This window comes from Varanus komodoensis, unplaced genomic scaffold (assembly GCF_004798865.1).
Source record: "Varanus komodoensis strain SLA01 unplaced genomic scaffold, ASM479886v1 scaffold2, whole genome shotgun sequence".
NCBI classification, from domain to species: domain Eukaryota; kingdom Metazoa; phylum Chordata; class Lepidosauria; order Squamata; family Varanidae; genus Varanus; species Varanus komodoensis.
The window spans coordinates 7,867,312-7,889,583 of NW_025335568.1; the positions used below are offsets into that span (position 1 = coordinate 7,867,312).

The following is a 22,272-nucleotide window of genomic DNA, read 5'->3' on the forward strand; positions in this document are numbered from 1 at the left end:
GAACTTCTCCGCTTTCCTATGCTGCTCAAGTTGGACAGAACGGGTTCTCCTCCCAGACAGAGGCTAACTGCAGGCATCTCGCATGAACAGAGACGGTCACCCTCCAGCCCTCCAGGTATGTTGGCCTACAACTCCCATCTGGCTTAGCTAACATAGCCAGTGGTGAGAGATGGTGGGATCTGTAAGTGACCAGCTGCCCATCCTTGCTGTATCTGCTGCCAGAATCCTACCGCGTCAGCCTACAGTCATTCCATTCAATAATGAAGCAAAGCATGAATAGCCAGCCCTCCAAGGGCACCCAAAAGTCGACTTGGGATTTTGGAGCCGCCCAGAATTGCACACACCACACGCCGCAGCATCGCTGGCAAGGCAGAGGATGCAAAGCACTTCCCGGGCTGTGGGGGCACATTTCATTCAGTGAACCAGTCGCGGGACTCTCGCTCTCAGACACGTAAGCAGCTTTTCTTTCCTTGCAAGTGTGAGAGGTTAGAGACACTGCACCACAATGATCCTTTTCTAATCTGGCAACTCCGCTTGGGCCCTTCTTAAAAAGGCAAAGCTTTTCCTGCGAAACTGTTGGAAATCAGAGCACACTTACACACAATAGTTCCTTGGAAGTTCTGCTGCGCTGAGTCTTTGCACGCTTTCCTATTGGACATCAAAGCTGCTGTTTGGGGGGGCTGGGGGGCCCTCAACCCTGCACTGTATTTCTGTGCCCTCGTTTTCCTAACAGGCAGCACGACAGGCCTGCTTTGCATGGCAAATTGGGGATCACACATCAAACATGGCAATACCACAACTTTAGTTGGATCCACAGTCCAATGGTATCTTTATTAGGGTCAAAAAAGTCACAAAACAGTGAGCAAGTCATGGAGTGTGTATTAGTTGGAACAGAGCAGGCATGGGGATACATTCTGAATGTTAGTGCAAATTAACATTCCCAAACATTCCTTTCCCAACCTCTTGTCAACCATTTTGCATCCTTTCTGGAAGGAGTACAAAAACATTTCCCAAAATGGGAAGCATTTTGTGGTTGACCAAAATACTCCCAGAAGACACACACAGACCCGTTTCGGTGAAGTAATTTTGGACAAGGGCTGAAACAGATAGTTTTGTCTTATACATTGCTGTAAACCACCCCAGAGAGCTTTGGCTATGGGGTGGTATAGTAATGAATGAATTAACTAACACAGCAACTATAGACTGCAACTGCAAAGAGAAGTTGGGGAACGGATATGCATTTATTATTGGGCAGCCAGAAAATGTTGAGACAACAGGCATTAGCGTTCAGTTTCCCAGTGGATTATAATAACTACTTTATAAATTGTAGTTTTCTTGAAATTACTTTACCCAGAGTTATTTGAATTTATAAAGTACACATATACAATGCAGTGTATAAGACCTTTGGTAGCATTTTGAATAGACAGGACCAAACGTGCGGATAAAACGTACGCTTTAAGCATAATGGCCAACTTCCCAACACTTGCAGGCACTGACTACAAGGAAGATTAAGATTAAGATACTAAGAAGTTGTTATAGGCTGTCAAGAAATCTCCAACTTAATGACAACCTTAGGAATTGAATGCCCTGCCCTTCACAGTCCTGCTTCGCTCTTGCACATTCAAGGCTGTGAATTTCATTGTGGAATTGATGGATCTTCTATTTGGCACAAGAAATTACTTTTACCAAAGCTGAACCACGCAGGGCAAGTCAGCCAAAAGAATGACCAGCTGCCCACTTTGTTCAAAGTCAGCCAATCTAAACAAATCAGGAATTTAGGTTTTGCTTTTTAAACCCAAAGGGTAGTAACCAACTGAGCGCTAGCAGTCGCATAAACTCACGCTTGCTAAGACAGTGGGAAAATGCAACCATTAGCAGGATAACAATGTTGGGTGGGTGTAAACCAACCCTCAGGCAACTTAACCAGCACTTGCTAAGACAATAGTGGAAAGCAGAATTTTCTTTGGCTTTGTGACCGTGCCCTTGCAAACACATGTTATATATCGCACAAGTGTTGGTTTACTGGGGCACAGTTGGATACTACCCAAAGTTTTCTGCAGAGAATAGTGCACTAGGGACAAAAATTCAGCACCACTGCCAAAAACTTTATGCCCCTGGGGAATAACGAAACTGACAGTATGGTTACTCATGAATCTTAGTACCAGTGAAGATGGAGGGAGCTGCTATGCTCGAGAGAACCCCTTCCCATCTCAGCAACAGGAGACATTATAGATGAAATTCAGTGTCATGAATCTCCCCTCAAGACAATCAAGAAGCCCCTGCGATGGCTGGGAAGATGGACAGGCGAAGAGTCTCCAAAGCTCTCCGTCTGGTGAATGCAAGGCACTCACATTGCAAATAATTTGTGGCTCACTTCCATCCTTGTTAACAGAAGCCATGTTAATCTACTTTCCATTCTACAGTCTTCCCATTAACACTCTGCACCAGGCAAACTAACCCATGTTCTTCAGCCTATTAGCAGCACAGCCTCTAGTGGCCCTTCCTGCTTCCTCTACAAAATTCCAGTAACTGAATTGTCAGACAAGAAATCTGCAGTCTGTGAGGTTACCGGGGTTGCCACAACTTTCGCAGGAACATGCACTTGCTGAGCCAAAACCTTATCTCAAAAAGGATAAAGGTGGAGCCCTAAAATGTTTTCCGTTCCTTGCAAAATTGGGTTATCTTGTAACACACATCTGAAGCTCCACCAGGTTAGGAATTTAAGTCTATTTTACCTAGGAAGAAAGGAATGTACCGAGAAGGGTAAAAGGGGGATCTTGCTCCCATCATTACACCCCTTGCCAAGAAGCAGTAAACAAGAAGAACCAGTCCAGAAACTTTCCCTGGGAGTTTATTTCAATTCTGTAATTTGGGCTTCAATTCCTGCAGAGGGGAACCAACAAGGAGCCAATGCCAGAGGAATGGGTGACAGAGAACACGGATTTCACTCTTATCCATAGAATAATCAAGAAATTTAGGGAGGTCTAAAGAAAGAGCCACAATTCTTTTCAGAGGCTATACCAGCTTTCCCAAATGGCACCCCCACGATAGTTTGGATTCTAAGTACCAGCTTTTTTACCATTTGCCATGCTGGCTGAGGCTGATGTGAGTGGAAGCCCAAAGCGACTGGAGGGCATCGGGAACCCAGTTCTCCAGATCATCCAAACCTGTTCCTCCAACAACCAGTGGCTTTGGTGGTTCCCAGCTTTTATGCATTTCCCCTCAAGTGGATCTCCTCATGCTCCCTTACTAGAAGCAAGCACTTCCTGCTAACATATGCAAATATTTTTGGCCTACCCCTTAGTAGAATGTGACCCCCAAAAGCGGCTCCAAAATTGAATGCATCTCTTAGGCAGGGAGAGGTGCGCACTCCCAAGACTGTGCTAGGATGCAACATTTCCTTGGACATCCTGCAAACCGCTTCCAGCCTTATAGTGATGGGAAGGTTGCTACTAGTTGAACATGGCCAGCTCCCGGGGTCATCTGTGTCCTCAGAAGAACTTGAATCGCTTGACAGCCAAACACTCAAGAAGAAAAGGAGCTGCTGTCATGGTTAAGGTCACAGGAACCAGGCAGGGGAAACCCAGCAGGCCAGGAGCTTCCTCTGTGCCTCACAGCCCAGGCCCAATGGCCTCATGGCTACCAGCACACCAGCATCAGTTGGCCAGGAGGGAGCAGAGGTGAGCATCCCAAGAGAAACAGGATCAAGTCTGTCCAGTCCAGGAAGCAGAGAACTGCCAACCCGCTGAGGACACCTGTGCTCCTCCAGATGTTGCCAGCCTGCAAGTCCCCCCCCCCCCCGCCAACCATCAGCAATCCTGGCTGGTGCTGATGGAAGCTGGACTCCAGCAACATCATCCACAGGGTTCCCCATCATGGTTATGGCGCTACATTTGTTTCCTGGATCACTGGAACAGGCGCTGATGGTGCTTGCTAAGTTGCTTAGGAGCTGCCCCTTAGAAACAAACCTGACATTCCCTCGTAAGACACACCTGGCTTGGTGGCACGGATAGTCCTGCCTTGCCACCTAGTGCTGAAGAAGACAAGAGGCACAGGGAAGCTGGGGTTCCACAGATGGTCACGCTGCTTCCCCTGGTCTCTCCCCGTTTCCCCCAGCCGGAGACAGTCTGGTGGCCCCATCCAGAGCATCTCCAGGACTGAATCTGGTCCTCAGGTGCTCAGACTGTACTTCAGCCCTCCAAGTACAGTCTGAGCACAGTGAAAGAGGCATTCAGGAGAACGGCATTTCTACACTCTCCACTGGTCCGCCCTCTCCAGCGAGGGAAGGGGTGCTGCTGGTTTGAGCGATTTTGCCGCTAGGGCACAGAAGCTGGTAATTTGGAGTTAAACTGGGGAAAGAGTAGGCAGACAGCACACATCATATGGTGGTTGCCAAGGGGAGAGGACAAGCTGCTAGAAGCACAGGGGCACCTGAGGAAGACCCGGGTCCAAACCCCAAACTGAAGTCTACTTGTGGCAGCCACATTGGACGTGGTAAAGCTGAGGCCAGAATGTGCATCGAGCGCACGGGATTAAATGCGCCATCATATGGAAGTAAAATTCTCTGGATGTGGAAAACAGGATGCTAGAGAGATGAATTACAGCACATGCTACTTTTCTGAGTGCAGGGATTTCGTTTCCCTGGACTGAGCCACATCTGCAGTCCAGAGTGGTCCTGCCACAGCCTGGTCCACTCCAGGCATGTGCGAACTGCCCATGGCTAGGCAGACTGAGGATGGAGCCCGCAGAGGGAAGGGTTTTGCGGCGAAGTCCCTAGTTCAGGTTCAGCTCTCACCCTCGACATGTGCAGAGGCTTTGCTTCCATTTTATTAGGGGGCTCAATTAAGATCTGCTTTGCAAACAGACAGTCTGGTGTTTTGAGCCTATGAGCAAGAGGGAGAGAGCCGGGCTCTTGACACTGGGAATCATGGGAACTGCAGCCCAATACACCTGGGGGCACCAAAGTAAGGAAGGCTATACAAGGGACTGCAAACTGATTTACCGCCTCCCCCATGAGGAGAAGGCCTCTGTCTGGAATCACAAAGGCTAACCTAACTCTCAGAGTTGCTACGGTGATTGAATAGGCTAATTCCACAAACAGTCGTCTGTATTCCTTGGCAGAAGGATGAGACGCAGATGTGAGCTAGGATATCAATTCTCTTATCATTTTGAGGTTCTACCTTTGCAGAGAAACAACCTCTTTGACCGCATCAGTCATGCCAGTCCAAAAAGCTGTTTCTTTTAATACCGGGAGGCTCCTGGTATGAATAGCCAACATTTTATAAGAAATTAGTTTCTGCACAGTGCAACAGAGAAGCTGTCCCCTTCCCCAGGAGAGCTTGGCCACCAATAAGTGTGTCCCTCTGGCACCAACTGCAAAAACCCAGAGAAACCTCTTCTGTGCCAACCCTTTTTAAAAACCAGCGCCCATACGCAAACACACAATGGGACTATTTTCCGCAGACTGAGACTCCCCTGGTCTAGTGAAGAGGGACTGATCCACTCCAAAATCGCCCCTGCAAGAACTCGCGTGTGAACACCCGCATTAAGCTCAATGGACTGGTTGCCACACAAACCTGCAGCCAAGGGGAGGGGGGATTTAAGAACATGCTACAGCTTTCTGGAGGAGCTTTTAAAGGATACATGCCAAAAAAAGACCCCACCAGAACATAACATGCAACAGTTTTATAAGGAAATTAACTGACAAGACTTTAATGAAGTCTTCGAAAAATGGAGTTTTGGTGGGGCACCAACCCCCTCTTCTGCTCTTAAGTGAATTTGGAGGGAGGGACCAGGGAGGAACACTCAACACAAGGAAGCCGTGTGCTTAGCGGAAAGTGATCCTCTTAGGAAGGTAGGAAGGTCCGGCCTCACTGGCTCTCGGCAGCCCTCTCTCAGAGCCAGCCCCGCCAGACTCACCTCGTGGCAGGATTTCTGAATCAGCTGCTGGCTGCGTTACACAAGCACACACACACGCAGAGCAGCGGTGATTCAGGAAGTGTGGCTAAGCCTTCCACAGACCCAAAGCCATCTCAAAGCCTCACCACTACCCAAGACGTATTTATCAACCCAGGAGCTCTGCAAAACAATGGCACGCCAAGGACATGTAGGCTTCGCACAGGTAATTCCAAATCGGTGCTATTATTTATTAGAAATGTGAGCCCACACACCGCCAAGTGGCCCCACTCTAATTTCATGGACAGTTCGAATTGCAGTCTCCTGATGCCTCAAGAAGTGGGTGTTTGTTTATTTTATTTAAAAATTTTCTAGACCATCCTTTACCATGCTCTCAGTTTAACAATAAGACAATATAAAATAAAGCCTGCATTCCTGCAGCTGCTTTGCACAACTAGCCCCATCATCTATACCATTCCACCTGGGGCTGATGGGAACCATAGTCCAAAGCACATGCAAGGTTCCAGGCTGCCTATCGCCACATGAAGCTTGCAGCCAGTTACAACAGAAACGTAACACCTGCACAGCCCACCTTCCACCCCTCGGAAGACGATTTCTTACCTTCTACCTCTTCATCATCACACACATGCTTCAGGAAGGATGCCCCTCTATCCAACACCGCCTCATCCTCCATCCTGTAGTAGTAGAAAAGAAAGAAAGAGTGTTCAGACTTTTCCTGGAGAGAGCCGCTTGAACTGGCCCAGCTCCTGGGCAGGTTAACTTGCAGGTTATTGTTCATGTTACAAGAGAGGAGAGTCGCTTTTCACGTGGGCTTGCCTCTCCTTCATAGAGCTTTCCGGTGGTTCACGGCTGGCTCAGCGCTGCTATGCTCCTAACCTCAGGAGGGCATCGCATCAGGTGCCAGGGGGCAGCCGGAAGTAATTGCAGCCAGCAGTCTTTTCTTCAGGATTAACAGGAGAAGCCACAGAGAAGCAAGCAAGCAAGCACACCAAGTGCCGGCGCGAGCGCAGCTCAACAGCCTTCACGTCAAATATCTCCTGCACAGTCCAGAGGAAGAACTAGAGGCGTCAAGGTGCCGCAGACGGCAGATGCGTGCAAACATCCTGGATGGGCAGGAGCAGCGAAGAGTCCCGCTAGCCCTTTAATACCCCTTAAAGCACACTTCTTCCCTGCACAGCAAAGCTGCATGTCACATGTTGGCCTTACGGAAATCTGACATCCAAGGATTAGCTGGAGACCAAGCTCCGGCAAGTCAGGCCGCCCAAGCAACAGGCTCATTTGCATATTCCATGGGGCACTCGTCTGGTTTTCCCCTTCCAGCCTGCCTGCCTCATCACCTCCCTTACGATAAATGCAAAGAGGGGCTGCAGTATTTAATCAGTCGGGTCCACTGCTTTAGACAACGAGGCATGCAGACTGAACATGTGCTCCCACATTACCCAGGCACCCAGGTTTTGTGCAGGTAACCTGGCACAGCAGTGAGCGAGTGCCATCCCGCAAGAGGCATCTGCCCTCCTCCTCCAGAGAGAAGCCTTCTGTAAGCGACCTCTGCCACAATGAATTTGCACAACTCCCCAGGCAATAAATGTTGCCTTGCATACTTCCTAAGTCAATCTCTTTTGGAACTGTGTGCTCCATGCACCACAGAATCAGCAACCAAAAGTTCTGCTAAAAGGGGGGGCTGTGTGAGCCATCCCTTAAGGAAGTGGGGGGGGGGCGGCCACGAGGAGGAGGGCCTTCTCTGCAGCTGCTCCCTGTATTTGGAATGCTCTCCCCAAGGAGATTCGCCTGGCACCAGCCCTACTTTCTCTTTCAGCGCCAGGCAAAGACCTTCCTTTTTAAAAAACATGTTAATAATTGCCATAGACCATTGTTTTGTACGTTTTTACTGTATTTTATTGTTTTTCATGTATAATATGTTATGAATTTTATTATGCTTTATTGTGTTTTTATCTTGTGTTGTGAGCCGCCCAGAAGTGCTGTGGCACAATTGGGCAGCATACCCACGTTTGAAATAAATAAAATTTGTCCAACTAACCTCATCCCCATCACTGACGATGGAATGAGATGCTGCTGCAACACTTTAAGCCGAGCAGCCAGGTCCAGCCAAGACACTTCACTTCTGATTTGAGGATGTTTAGGAAGAAATGAAGCCACCTGCTTTGAGGAAGATGCACCTTTCTTGGATGCAAAAATAAAATAAGAAGGGCATCCATCAACAAGCAAAAAAGGAAACCTACATTCCCCTTCATCTGGTTTCCCTGAATAGGCATGGAACTCCAAAGCTGGCTGGGTGAAGGATGAGTCCGTTCCTTCTGTCAATAGCACACCCTCACTCTTCAGGAGAAGCTGCTTCATTCATTCATTCATTCATTCATTCGATTTATACCCTGCCTTTTTCCTACAAAGGGCTCAAGGCAGCTTACATCTCCTCCTCCATCTTATCCTCACAACAACCACCCTGTGAGGCAGGCTGGGCTGAGAGCCTGTGACTGGCCCAAAGTCACCCAGTTGGCTCCATGGCCGAGCGGGGACTAGAACCCAGATCGTCTGAGTCCCAGTCCCATGCTCTTCACCACTACACCACACTGGCTCTTGCTGCAGCAAGGCAAACAGTCTTGCTCTCACAGCAAAAGCAACCCTTCTCTAAAGCATGGCTGGGGAAGGCCATTTCACAACACTGCTCTCTGGTGTTCTTCTTCGTAACAAACTGAAAGTCATAAAACTGTGGCATGGCCCCAAAAGACTATCCTGACTTTTGGACACTGGGAAAGTTCACTATAATTGGTAGCCAGCAGAAAAAGGGATGCATGTATCCTTGACAGGTATATGCTAATTTAATGTGAACATACTGTACAACTGAACCTTAATAACCTCCTCACCATCTTTCCAGTAAAGGAAATACCATATACAACTTTAACAGGGGTTGTTCAACCCAGCACCCTTCACCAGCCACTCAAAGCTCTCTTCTGGAAAGGTAAGGTTGTAAACAGTGCAAGCACATTAAAATTAGCATGTTCCCATCACAGTTAGATATCTCTCTTTTCCCCACTGCCTACCAATTGTACAAATGGGCGTAATAAACTGGGACCAGGACACACTCCCACCATGTACTGCAGCCAAAATATAAAACAGGAGTAGGGGAAATAATGCCAACAAAAATGAAGGAAGATTGCAGCCAAACTGCATATTACACTAACCAGAGAGCTGAAGGTTAGCTTTTCCTTTTCCCTAATCTAAGTGCATGTCACCCAATTTGGACTGGGACAACCATGCACTAGGAAGGTGTAATTAAATTTCCCCTGTATTTTTCCTGAAAGAGTGGAAGTAAAGTAAAAGACAAAGACTGAATAGGCATCAATGGGAGGCTTTTTTCCTCCATTTGTAACCCCTTTCCCATATATTCACACAAGCAGCAGGGAAGTGCTGATCTGAATTGGATCCACACACACTTAGTAAAGAAGCAACATGACAGGTCTAACATGTAGTTTGAGCGTAAGGCTAACACTGAGGTCAAACCGCTAGTTGTTTCCATCAGGGGAACAAAACAAAGCAACCACATTGGGCTCACCCCAAATCATCCTTATTGTTTCATGGATTTATCCTCAAAACAAGATGAGTTATTTTTTAAAGAAGGAAAAATGTGGCATGTAAATACAGGCTGGTAAGAGTATCACAACAGAGTAAACTAATGCTCCAAGAGAAAGATACATATATTAAAACAAGAACAAGTGAAGGACTAACGTCAAACAGCAGGATGCAGAAAACTACTCCACTGATGCCCATTGTGGACTGCTATATATAATGCAATATTTAATACACAGTAAGAGAAAAATAACACTCTGAGGCACCAACTGGGAAAACATATGCATCACTTTGGGCTATAACAAAAGACAATGTTTAGGCAATAAGGCACCACTGCCAATGCCATGGATACAAATTAGCAGAGAATTTCCATGATAAAAATGAACCAAGTATATGTAAGGAAAGCTTTTTAGAAGAGCATGGAAACATCAGATGGTCCAGCAACTGCCAACACAATGTAAACAAGATTTCCAAAGACCTGTTTTTGTTGCGGCTTTGTAGGTATCCATTATTTACTCTATCTCAACAATTTATCAGATGATATTTGATGGTGTGTGTGTGTCAAATTCTAAATCTGTTTTTATTATTGCTGAGAGAGAGAGGGGGAGGGAGGCCTGGGTATAGTTGTGTTTAGCTATCATACAAGAATTGGCCACTTAGATTAACCATGGTCTTTGGGTTGACATGTTTTGTGTTTGCCAAGTTGTGCAGAGAAATGGCTTCTATGCCCATGCACACACATCTATACACACACACCAGCTACACATAGCATGCAAGAATTTGTCTTCTCTTCCCAAAATGAAAATCCTACAACTTAATCAGTGTGCACGCAACAAGCCATTCCATGAGATGATGTGATTAAGTAAGATTCCAAATTCTTCTCCAACTACCATTTGCTACAAAACGCACAACACCTGTCCCTCATGCACACATCCAAATACAAAACGTTCCCTCAGAGTTGATTGTGTTCATTCAATTATTCAACATTATTTATGCTTCTTTTGTTATGCAGACAAAATCACAGGTCCTTGCCTGCCGGCAATTCTTCTCTATATTCATGTGATTCTTTTAAAGCAGCAAAGCAGTCGCTTGCTATAAATGCTGCTGACTTACAGCTGGAACAGATGGTGGGGAATTTGTGGTCTGTGCAGAAATCTTATGCACATGGTATTTCTCCCTTGATTACTAAACAAAACCTGTACGTCCACACACACACACAAACACACACACACTATACACACACATGTGCATGCCTGTGTACTAAAACACAGGGTCATTTTTTGCAAGGATCTATTACACAGATGAATTTTTCATGCCTATTCTGCCCAATTTCCACAAAAATTGTTATTTTTTTTAATCTACCCAAATATACATATTCAAATATCCCCAGAACCACCACTGTACTCCATGTTTTTGCTGCAACAAACTAAAACATTAAGAACTGCAAGAAATTTAAGAAATGGTACTTTCATAGACTGTACAGTGGACAGTAATCTATGAAAGCTTGTGACATAAAACATGTGGTCTTTAAGGTGCCTTTTTTTGCTATGTTTAAAAAGGTATTTTAAACATACTTTATCTCATTTCTAAACTATCCCCTCTCAAAATGTCTATTTTTAAAATATTTCTTGAACCGGGAACCTCTGGGAAGTTTGAAACCTGGTGGGGAACTTGCTTGATGTGCATATCCTGATTGGAAGTAAGTCCTTATCAGAATTCAGAAATTCAAATGCCCCACTTTGGATGCTGCCCCGATTGTATATTTGAATGTTCAAAGATTAAAGACTCCCTGAGCTACCAAAGCAGACGTTGACAGGCCTGTCCCATGCAAATCAGGATTCTTGAACCTGCTACTGGCCAATGGCCTTGCTTACTGGGGATGATGGGCAATGAAGTCCAACACAACTGAAGGAAGTCAGATTGGTCTAAACCCATTTTTAAAGCCATCTAAGTTAATGGGCCTCACCGCACCTTGTGGAAAAAATCCAGACATTAAACTATGAAAAAATGCCCCCCTTTGGCCTGTTCTGAACCAAATGCTCAAGCAATTTCACTGGGCAAAACCACAAGTCACCTTCAAGCTCAAAAGATTTTGCACTATGACAAGGAAAACACTGCTCAGAACCAGGGTTTCTGATAGATTTTCTAGGTCAGGTTTGTTGACTAACCACACTGGCATATCCTGCACTTCCTGCAAAAAGCCAAGGGCTCTTTCCATGGGCTTCTCTTATTTGGTCCTCTAAGCCACCTGGTGAAGGAAGGAAGGTTGTGGAATGGCCAAAGGCCCAGGAGATGTCTAATATGCTCCCAGGCAAATAACATGCTAGTTCAGCCCGCTGTAACTGAGACTTAACTCCCCTTGCTATGTAGTTAGCGCCCAATTCTATCCAGCACACTTAGAACAGAGCTTTAGAACATGATGATATGTGACAAAATGAACTCTGGATTTATTGAGGTCTTCTGCAGCCTTAGGCTTGTCCTGTGTCCTGTTGTCCAAGGATGGTCCTATACTGTGGAAGCGTCCTCTCTTTGAAGAGCTCTCCAGTCCAAGTGCAGTTAAGGATAAAGAACAACGAGAAGGCGGAACAGAGCTCTTGGCATTGCCTTGGTTGGAGGACTGAGACAGCCACCTTGTCAGCATCTTCCGTGCTTAGGGTGAGATGCATTTTATTGCTCTGTGAATGATAGCCACTCTTCCTCAGGTCCCATATATCAGCACAGACCATTTCCTACAAAACAGTATCCTCTTTCTGGGCAATGTAATTCCTCTTTTTCATGATGCATTACTGGCCACCGTCTAAACTTGCTCTTCCCACCTCACAGTGTGAAGCAACCTGGAGAAGTTTCAGATGAAGAGTTTCACCAGAAGGATGTGGTTTCTCCACAGGAGACCAGCTAAAGAGATGGAGCACTGCCACCTTTTGGCTACGAGGTCTCATCACAGCCTTGGGCTCGAAATACATTTCTTAAAAATAATGATAATTTGGCACAAATGCCTGATTTGGCAGCTTCGGATTGGAAATCACTCACTGCCACTTTGTACTCTCTCTCTGGAGAAGAAACAGATTCAAACTTCTATTAATATTAAAAACAAAGCTACACAGCCAGAACATGGTTTCTTAAAAAAATATCAGGCTATCAGTGTGTGTTTAAAAGCTGCAGCAATCCAGAAAGCTTTCTGGTTTCAGAGCTCCCACCTTATTCTAGGAGCTAATTATACCCTTGAAAACCTAATTAATCCAGGCCCTGCATTTTCTGGTGCAGGAGTGAGCAACTTCTGTCCATCCACAAGTTTCTGGCTTTCAGCTCCCATAATCCCAACCAGTACCCATGCCAACTAGGAGAGATGGGGATTAGAGGGAACCACATGTGGGGGCCAGAAGGTGCCCAATTCTGGTTTAGACCATCAGTCCTCCAACTGGTGTATCAGAATCCACCACCATAACCAGACCGATGGTCCATCGCAAGAGCAAGTATTTAATGCTTGCCCAAAGCCTGTGCTTCAGCTAAATTCGGGACCCTGCTGTGAAAAGGCAGGAAACTGCTGCCCTAGAGAAGGATCTTCTCCCGTAAATGTTCCCCTTGGCAGATCAACAGTTAAGATGTAGGTCCACGGGCTACATTCAATGTAGTCCTTACTGCAGACCTGCTGAAATGAGGGGGACTTAAGTTAGACTAATACAGGATATCACCCCATTAGTCACACGGAACCAAGCAGAGGTTTTTGCTACAGGAACCTCAACGCTGTGGAACAGTCTGCTCAGCTAAGGCAGGCATGCCTCGCCCCACTTACTGGCAATGGCCTGCCTGCCCCCCTTGCTCCAGAGGCGCCCCCAAAATCTGTGTCTCAAAGAGTTTATTCAGTGACATACTCAATGTGCTCTCACGGGTTCGCCCTTACATTTTATCTTGCTTTGCTTTTTCCATGAGGAAGATAAATTCTATTCTAAATACATTCATTACAGGAATAATGACCTATAATGAATAAAATGCAATCACTGGGGGGAGGGTAAATGCAAAGGATATTTATAGCAGTACAGAAAGATAAACTGAGAGACTTCCTGCTGTCACCCATACAGATTTCATAAGCAAATGAATGGTTTCCATTTTTGTTTCAAGTTATTTCAGCGTTTCTTTCCAGTGCTGATCCAGATCCAGCTGGTACATTTAAGTAACCTGATGCCAGCCAGTTTCCATGTTTATTTTTATTAGAACACCTGGTATTTTCCATTTTCCCACAATCTCAATTTTAATCACTGTTATCATCTTTAAACCACACCCTTGTACAAAAGGTGTCTTCAACATATCACAATCCATAACATAGCAAAATGCAAAATTTATAATCAACTAAATCCAACTCAAGACCTTGCAGCAAAATAAAATATACTCCACAGTAATGCTGAATACACAATCCCCCCTCCCCTGAAGGATGGGAGGTTCTGTCAAGCTCAATTTCATTTAGGTTTGCTTTTTCCAAAGCTAAGTCCATTATATTCTGTTTCTACATCACATTGTGTTTCATTTTGTTTTTCAGTTTGCATGAACATGTATTTGCATTTTCATGAGAATCTTTTAAAATCTGCATTTTAGTACAATTTTTCAAACTGTCCACATTTTCAAGTACACTTCTTTTTGCGAATTCCATCCCACACTTAGAAATGTACAGATTTCAATAACAAACTGCACCTTACTTGCATTTAAATTTGGAAAGTTACCAATTGTTAACCTTGTATTGAAATGTAGATTAAACTAACTTCTCACTATCTCCTTCAAATTACTTCAACATCCATAGCTATAAGATTATTTACATAAACCAAACCAGGAAGTGTACATCCTGTAATTTTGATTATTAAAGTCCTAACATTCTTGAAGGTCAGATAACTTTCAGACTCTGCCACTAACAGAAAGGGGCTGTATTCATTATTACTCCAACTCAAGACCCATCCATTTAATGACCCTACTAATTAGGCTTAAGACTGGACAGAACCCAAACTATTCCAGCATTTAAAATATAATGTTCCCAACAGCCCATTATCTTGTTCTGTCTTAACCATAGTTAAGACTAAGCTTGGTGTGTCCAGGTTCAAATGGCTGTGTCTAATCTAAACCAGGAGAAACGTCTTATGTTTTTCTTCCCATTGTGCTGGAGGAAAAGTGGAGCAAGCAAATTCACTGTAGTTTGTCCTCAAATACCTGTAAACTCAACCAATATTCCAAGCTTCTAATCAATTAACATTAACCTGGTCTTGCGGCATCTGCATGCTTCTGTGTTAGGACTGCATGGGAAGCTGTAGACACTGTCACTGTTTTCTTAAAGCTGCAAATATTGTTACACTATCACAAACTTGATAACTATATATGACAACGTATGACAATATACTTCAGATAAGAAAGTTACAAAGTCTATACATACCTTTCTAATCCACAAATTTGAGGTTTTCAAAGCAGCATACCATATAATGCTTAGCTTTATATAGAACTGTAATTACAGAGAGACTATAAGACTAAAAAATTAAAAAAAACTTTGTCTGAGACTTTTAAGTCTAATCAGATCTAATTAAAGAAAGTCTAATATTCATTTGTTCTCTATCTGTGTTCGGTCTGCTCCTAAATAACTCCCATATTGAATATGAAGGTAACTGTGTCACTGCTTGAGCTTTATATATGCCTAATTGTTTTCATGACCAGAAGAGATTTGGGAAATATTCAGCTTATGAAGGTTGTGATCCTATCCTCCCTTACTTGGGCAAAAGTGCCACAGAACTAAAAGGGACTTATTTCCAGACCACTGTGCACAGGATTGTACTGCAAGAATCTAAAACTACTCTCACAAATAGGTTATCAGAAAAATCCAGATTTCCATAAACTTTCATAAGATCTCTTCTGTCACCATGGAAATTATTATCTCATTCTTTAATTTTAGTAACTCTAATAGTCTGCTTTTTCTTTGCAGTTTCCATGCCAATCGCATTATCAGCTGTATCACCTATCAGAGCCAGTAGGGTGGTTGGAGTGTTGGACTGGGAAGCTGGGAGTCCCCACTCAGCCATAAAGCTCTCTGGGCCAGGCACAGCCTCTCAGCCCTAGCCTACCTCACAGGGTTCTTGCTGTGAGGGTAAAATGCAACTATGTAAGCTGCCCTGCATTCCTCAGAAGAGGAAAAAAGGCAGGATATAAATGCAATGCAATGAACATTCATAGCATTACTGTTTAACATCTATTTTCATCTCTCACATTCCCAAAATATCTCATTTATTTCTTGCTACATGCCATGGCTGTACACTCCCAAGAAAATTTACACTCGCTCCTTTTCTAGCTCCCTAATCTCCAACCTAAGCATTTCTTCCGTCCTTACTCTCCCTGTTTAAAACCACACTAGCAATACATGTGCCCTTGTAAAAGCTCGGTACACAAGATCTTTACAGCATCTCTGTGTCAAAATCAAAGTTCAGAGCTCAGCTGCAGTCTTGGGAATCTCTGGGCAGAAAATTCCAGCTCACTGAGGGAGAGAAAGCTTGATTGTTGTCACTTCCTGGTTGCTTTCGAAACCTGCATGGAGAAAACCTAGAAAAGCCTGAAAGTGAAAACACCAAAGGCATGTCGGCCAGCGGAGGAACCTATATGGGTAGTGTTCACCCTGTCCAATCAAACAGCGCAGCTGAAATATCACTCCCTTTGCAGTCAGTGAGGTCAGAACAGGGCTGTAAAGAAACATACGCGAGAGGCCGGGAAGGGAGGAAGACCGGGAGCATGTGGGAGAAAGCAAGAACAGGAGCTCCATTAATACCAACTGCCCGTTGGTCAATCCATGAGCAAAATGTTAGAATTACGCAGAAAGAGTCTGTTACCACTCAACCCATTGCGAAATTAGATCTGCCGGCTATACAAACTGAGAGTGACGGACACTGCAAAGCAAGACCTGGCTGGGAAAAGGCAAGATGATACATTCATCACACCCATATTTTCCCAGTGGAGCTTGGAAACACACTCCCCCTGTCTCTCGTCTGCACTTCCACAGCAATCCAGTGTTATAGTTCAGTCTAGGATCCTGTCCCGTGAATGGACAACAGGCGTCCAGTGCAGTCTCGGCTCAACATGCTGGATGAGTACAAGTTACAGTTGCCCTGCCCTTGAAGAACCCCTTCAAAGCCACATTTAGATGTCTTTAAGGGAATTCCTCCAGTCAGCCATCGAACTTTCATACAAGGGATTATCAAGCATAATCTAAAGCACCTTCGACACAATATGCTAGCTAATTCAGTGACATTTCCCTACCCTTTCCAGATTTTTTCTGAGTCGAGGTAGATCTTAAAAGGTGAGCTAAGGTGGGGCTTCAAAAATGGACTTCTGCATTGACTTGGGCAATTCAGGACTCCAATCCAATCCAGTTCCATTTGTGGAAGCAAAATTTGAATGCATCACCACACAGAGGCTGAAAAGCAGAGGCTCTACTGCATCTGAAAGTTTTGACTGTTAAACACCTAAAGCCTTACTTGCTTATCAGAATTGCTAAGGACAAGATTTAACACACCTTCAGGTCAAGACACACTTGAATGGTTTGGAGGGGAGGGTGGAAATCCTATCTTACTGAAATAAAGAATGAAAAACCATGTATTAAAGAAAACCTTCTGTAACATTAGTATCATGTTATTTGTTAAAATGCCATCAAGGAAATAATTACCTTAGACTCCCTTTAGAATCCCACAAAGATGCCATTATGAAGACTTAGGTATTATGCAAAATTTATTTAATTGATTTATCACTTAAAAAGCAGTTGGTGCATCAAGTAGAATTATTCAGATTGGTGGAGGGCCCTAGTCCACCAATGACTCATGCACAGTCTCACTGAAAAAGAATTTCTCAATACAAGTAGGAAGCTTCAATTAATAGGTCAGAATAAACATATCCTTCACTGGAAACCAGGGTGCCTTGCAAAAATAAATCAACATGCACTATCTATACTTTCAAATAATATTTTCCCACACACATTCCTAAACCACTGAACCCCCCTGCTGCCTCCAAAATACCTTTACATTCCAAGAGGGGTCATGTGTCTACACAAGAAAAGATGGAGGTAGATACAGAGTTCAGATGAGGTTGCCTAAACAAAACGGAAGTCACGAGCTGCCCCAGTGTTTATCAGTTCAATCCAGCAAGAAAGATGAGTTTTAAGAAGCAGACACCCACATGCAGGCTTTTTCTTGGACTGGGGCCCCTAACGTCTTACTCTTCTACAGCTCCTAAACTTTTCAACTGTGTTTCTGCAGGAAAATCTGCAGGTATCCATGGAAATAAATGCTTTCCTGAAAATTCTGCCTTCCAGGAGAGGTAAAAAAATCCCAGGGTTCTGTACGTTCTTCCACAACTTGTCTCCTATACTCTATCAGTCCAGAAGGACTGTTTTAAAAGCCCATCCAGTTGGTCAAACTCATTTCTGAAACAAGGAAAACCCAGTGGAATCCCTGGAGAAGCTGCTAAGTTCTTCTCCTGTAAGAGCAACTGAGCTGCGTACTGGAGATTTTGCATCCCATGATGCTGTACTGAATCTTGGAATATGCTAGTAAATTACAACTTCAGGACTTATTCAGAAGGCACCAACTATGGCGGGTTTTAAGCACCAACTAGAGTATCACCTCTTTACCAAGGCCATCCCTGACGGATTGTGCTTCTCAATTCACTTTTTAGCCACAACGGTTTCAGTATTTGGTCTTAATGTGATTAGAGATTTTCTATATTTTTTTCATATCTAGGATAAGGTGTTTTAGTACTTTTGAAGCTTTCTTTGTAAACCACTTAGAGATTTTTTTAAAAATAGGGTAAGTGGTAAATAAATCTATCAAATAAATAAAATTAGAATTGTATTTTGAAAAGGAACAGCAAAGAAAAGGTGGGTTTTTCAGCAGCCAGAACATGCCCTAAGGGGAAAGTAAGCTTGGCATACCACTAAGCAAACTCCTTGTAGACAAAAAGGTTTTTTGAGGTGGAAGCCCATGGCTTGAATCTCATGGACTCAGGAGGTCTGGGTTCTAACCTCCACTCAGCCATGGAGCACTCCGAGTAGCTTGGGCCACCACTGAATCTCAGCCCAGCTTCCTTCACAGATGTGCTGTGAGTAAAATGGAGGAGGATTCGGAGGATTCGGTAAACTGTCCTGGGTTTGTTGCAGGAATAAATAGGTGTATCTCGACCTTGAACTTGCTCAGTGGCCAAAGTAAGCCCTCTTAGCCTAAATGATGCACACAAACACCCTAGAAATTCTGGGATAATTCTTTCCAGCAGCTGTTGCTAAGCTGGTGCCTTCCAGATGTGTGAGACACAAACCGCCATTAACCTTGAGCCAGCTTGCTGATGTGAACCAAAACCCAACAGTAGGCTGAGAACAGTGGATTGAGGAAAGCAGCCTGACTATATTCCCATCTTCCTGCCAAGTTGCCCCCTCCTGCTGTCCTTCCACCATCAAGCAAAGATATGTTTATTCAAGCAGGGCTTTGGGTGGCAAGCAGGTCTTGCTGGCTTAGGAGCGGCTTTCATTTTATTGCCGGCACATTAAAACACCATTAGAACACGTTTGTTACATTCCAGTTTTTATGACTCGGCAACTGCAAAGTCATCTTGGGCGCCCCCTTCTTAGGAGGGGGGCTGTGCCACATGTGCCAGTACCGGCATGGTGCGTTCAAACCTCTCCTGACTGGGGTTGCCATCCCGTTTTTGAGGCCTCGAAGCAAACGCCAACCTGAAAGCGCTCAACGGCCAGAGGGGGAACTGGCAAATTGTACAATACGGCGGCGGGAGGGGCGAAAAGGGGGTTGGGAGAATTCAGGAGATCAACAATGGCCCGAAAGGAGACAGGCACGGCTACAGGCTGCCTCTTTGCAGGGGAGCTATTTCCCTCACAGATTGCGGTGACAAAGCAACTCTTTTATGCCAGGTCATATGCCCAGTATCTTGTGGCTGCTTTCTTCGACTAAATGGGCTATCTGGACCAGCTTCCTTCTGAGCAGGATAAAGGAAACTGTAGCTCCTCTAGATGCTGCTGCGCTCCAGTGCCCATCAACCCCAGCCAGCACAGCAAAGGGATTGAGATTATGGAAGCTGGAGTCAGCAGGATGCACTCTATTCTGGCTGGAGCATTTCCCAGGCTGGTTCTCAGAAAGCCTTCAAGCAGAGATACAAATGACCGGCACTGAATGCAGCCCTTCGGCTTTTGCACTAAGCTGTGGACTGCAGGGCCCATGAGCCTACTTTATAGAGGACAGGTGGTCTCTACAGCTTAAAGGACAGCACCCTAAGCTGTCGTGATTCCAATTTTCTAAACCATTTGGTTTAACTCTGATAAAACTGCCTTGAAGATCCAGCCGCTGATATCAGGCTTGTGCTTTCTCATTCCCACAGACCTTTAACAGCAGGCTTCCTGCAGCCGTCTGGTTGTGTGAACAGAACACAAGATTCGATAGGCCACTGGTGTGATGCAGCTGGCTCTTCTTACGTCCTTATATTTGAACTACTCCACAATGGCTAAGATCAGTGGTTTTGCCTGCCACGCATGATTTCTGAACCTGCCTAATACTGTGGGACAATCTGAATGACAATGTAAAAAAGAAACAAATCCAAACTTTCAAAGAAAAACCTAATTCTCCACTTTTCTTGTCATTCCGCCAAACTGCGTCTGCACCATAGGACTGTCCTGTCCAGGTTAAACCTTTTAAAAAATGTATTTCTGGATTGGACCCTGTGAGGCCATCAGTCAATTTTTCAACCCTATCACACCAAAAAACAGTTAAAGAGGATAATAAAAACAATCGCCAGTCTCATGGACACCCTCAGCCTTGATTTTGGACTGGGTATGACAAAAAGATCCACACCAAACTTTGCTCCCAGAATTTGAGACAGATCAGAGGCAAGCCTAAGGCTCTCTGACTGATTCCCTTTTCAAGAGCAAGGGAGACATGCCCACCCTCTGCATTGGGAACAGCTGCCCCACTTAAATTGGCAGCATCAGCTCCTCTAGCCCAGTACAGCTGACACAGGCTGGCAGCAGCTCTGCAGGGCTTCAAGCAGCAGCTTTTCCAGCTCACTGGGAGAGATGCCTGGGACAGAACCTGGAGTTTTTGGCATGCAGGACATGGGCTCTACCCCGAGTCACAATCCCTCCCCTACACAGACAGACGCAGGCTCCCCCTGGATCATGCTTGAGTTTCTTTCCTGGGTAAGGAAAGGGAGCAGAAAAAGTCTGTCAGTCCCGTGAAGCCCACTCCTTCACTGTCAGAAGCACACATGCAAAGCATTGTTTGGAAAAGCTCTAAGTTAAAAGCAGGTATCACTTGGCAACAAAACCCTGGAATGGTTTTATACAGGCTTTGGAAGAGCTGCTTTAAATAAACCACCACTAGATATATCCGAAGCAATAATCCTCTACTTCTCTTGACCCTCAGATCTTGCCCTGGTGACAGAATTCACATTTATGCCTGTAAGCTAAAAGAAAAGAGGCCTGCACATTCTTTCTCCCGACGGTTTTAAAAAGCTTTTAGAGCAGAAAACATTTGTGCAGGCAAAACTGTATTTTAAGTCCTTGTCTGTGTGTTTGTATGGTTCTCCTCAAAAACCTCCAGGATTCATACTTGTTGCTTTACGATCAGAAGAAGGCTAACATTTAAGAGCAATAACACAGCAGAGGTGTGATGTGAACTGTTTTAACACATGCAATGACGTTTGGCAAGTGAACCTTTAACTCACTGTAAACCTAAAGCCAATTCAGACAACTGTGGGTCTATTCCAAGAAGGCAGAGAAGGACAGCATGCAAAACTGCTCTTAAAGCAAGTCCACCTGTGTGATCAATCTAACAAGGGAGCAGCAAGTTCGTGGGAAGTCGCCCTGTTCTCTTCTGTGACCTGAAAGTTTCCAGCCTGCCATTTTTCAGTTCACGGAGGGCAGCTCATAATCTTGCTCCAAAATTACACCTCTCATGCTGGTAGGATGACGGTTTTAGCACACTCTGGCCACAACACATCCCTGCAAAATGCTTCTCAAAATGTGTGCCTCAAGGAAGAGAGCTGAGCTGTCTGCACATTCTGGCAATTTAAGCCCTGCCCCTCTGTTTCCAAGACTGTATGAGTGGCAAGCATGTGCACTTGGACGGTGGGTGCCACGCAATTCATCTTTAAGCAGATGCTTGGCACAGCGCTCAACTTCTGAATGCAACAAGAAAGATCTAAACAATCCACAACAGAAAATCTCACTGTACTCACAGAGACAGAGGCACAAGAAATCAGTGCACAAATGTATTTCATCCTTGTGCCAAATGTATTGCAAGATGTTGCAAGTTTTTTTATGTAACTTCCAGTTAGGACAACTTCCAAGCCACAAGCATGCGTGCAAAAAACGCTCAGAAGCACTTCTGCAACTTAATGCAACTCGGAACCATCAATATGATCATATTGTGATGATGCCAGCATTCACACAAAAAGGTACACGTGAGCCAAGATATGGTCTGATTTTATCCCAGAAAAGTATTATGAACATTATTCATTGCTCGAAACTCAAGAATTACTTTGCATTACTACTGGGAGAAATAAAAGTAACAGGAATACCAAAAAACACATCCTGATAGTTAGGTTACAAAGGAGAAACCCAGCATGGGGAGCAAACATACCTTAGAGAATTAGGAACAAATACTAAAACAATCAAAGAGCAGCGAGTCAACTTGGTTGCAGTTCTGCAAAGAAACACACTCGAGTGCAGAGACTTGCCACCCAGAGTCCGAGTTTCCGAGT

At 44.7% G+C, this 22,272-nt stretch overlaps 1 protein-coding gene across 5 annotated transcripts in view; it reads right to left on the reverse strand.

Annotated features, from left to right (window-relative positions):
• SLC4A4 (solute carrier family 4 member 4) overlaps positions 1–22,272 on the reverse strand; it is a 199,896-nt gene that overhangs the window by 157,728 nt on the left and 19,896 nt on the right. For 4 of the 5 annotated variants that reach the window (XM_044428220.1, XM_044428217.1, XM_044428218.1 and 1 more), the window contains exons 1-2: positions 14,915–16,237; positions 6,517–6,590 (exon numbers count right to left, since the gene is read on the reverse strand). In XM_044428220.1, coding sequence (XP_044284155.1) covers positions 6,517–6,589 — 73 coding nt within the window. In that variant the 5' untranslated portion in view covers position 6,590; positions 14,915–16,237. Of the gene's footprint in view, positions 1–6,516; positions 6,591–14,914; positions 16,238–22,272 lie in introns of those variants that run through there. The other variant, XM_044428216.1, reaches the window with a different exon arrangement.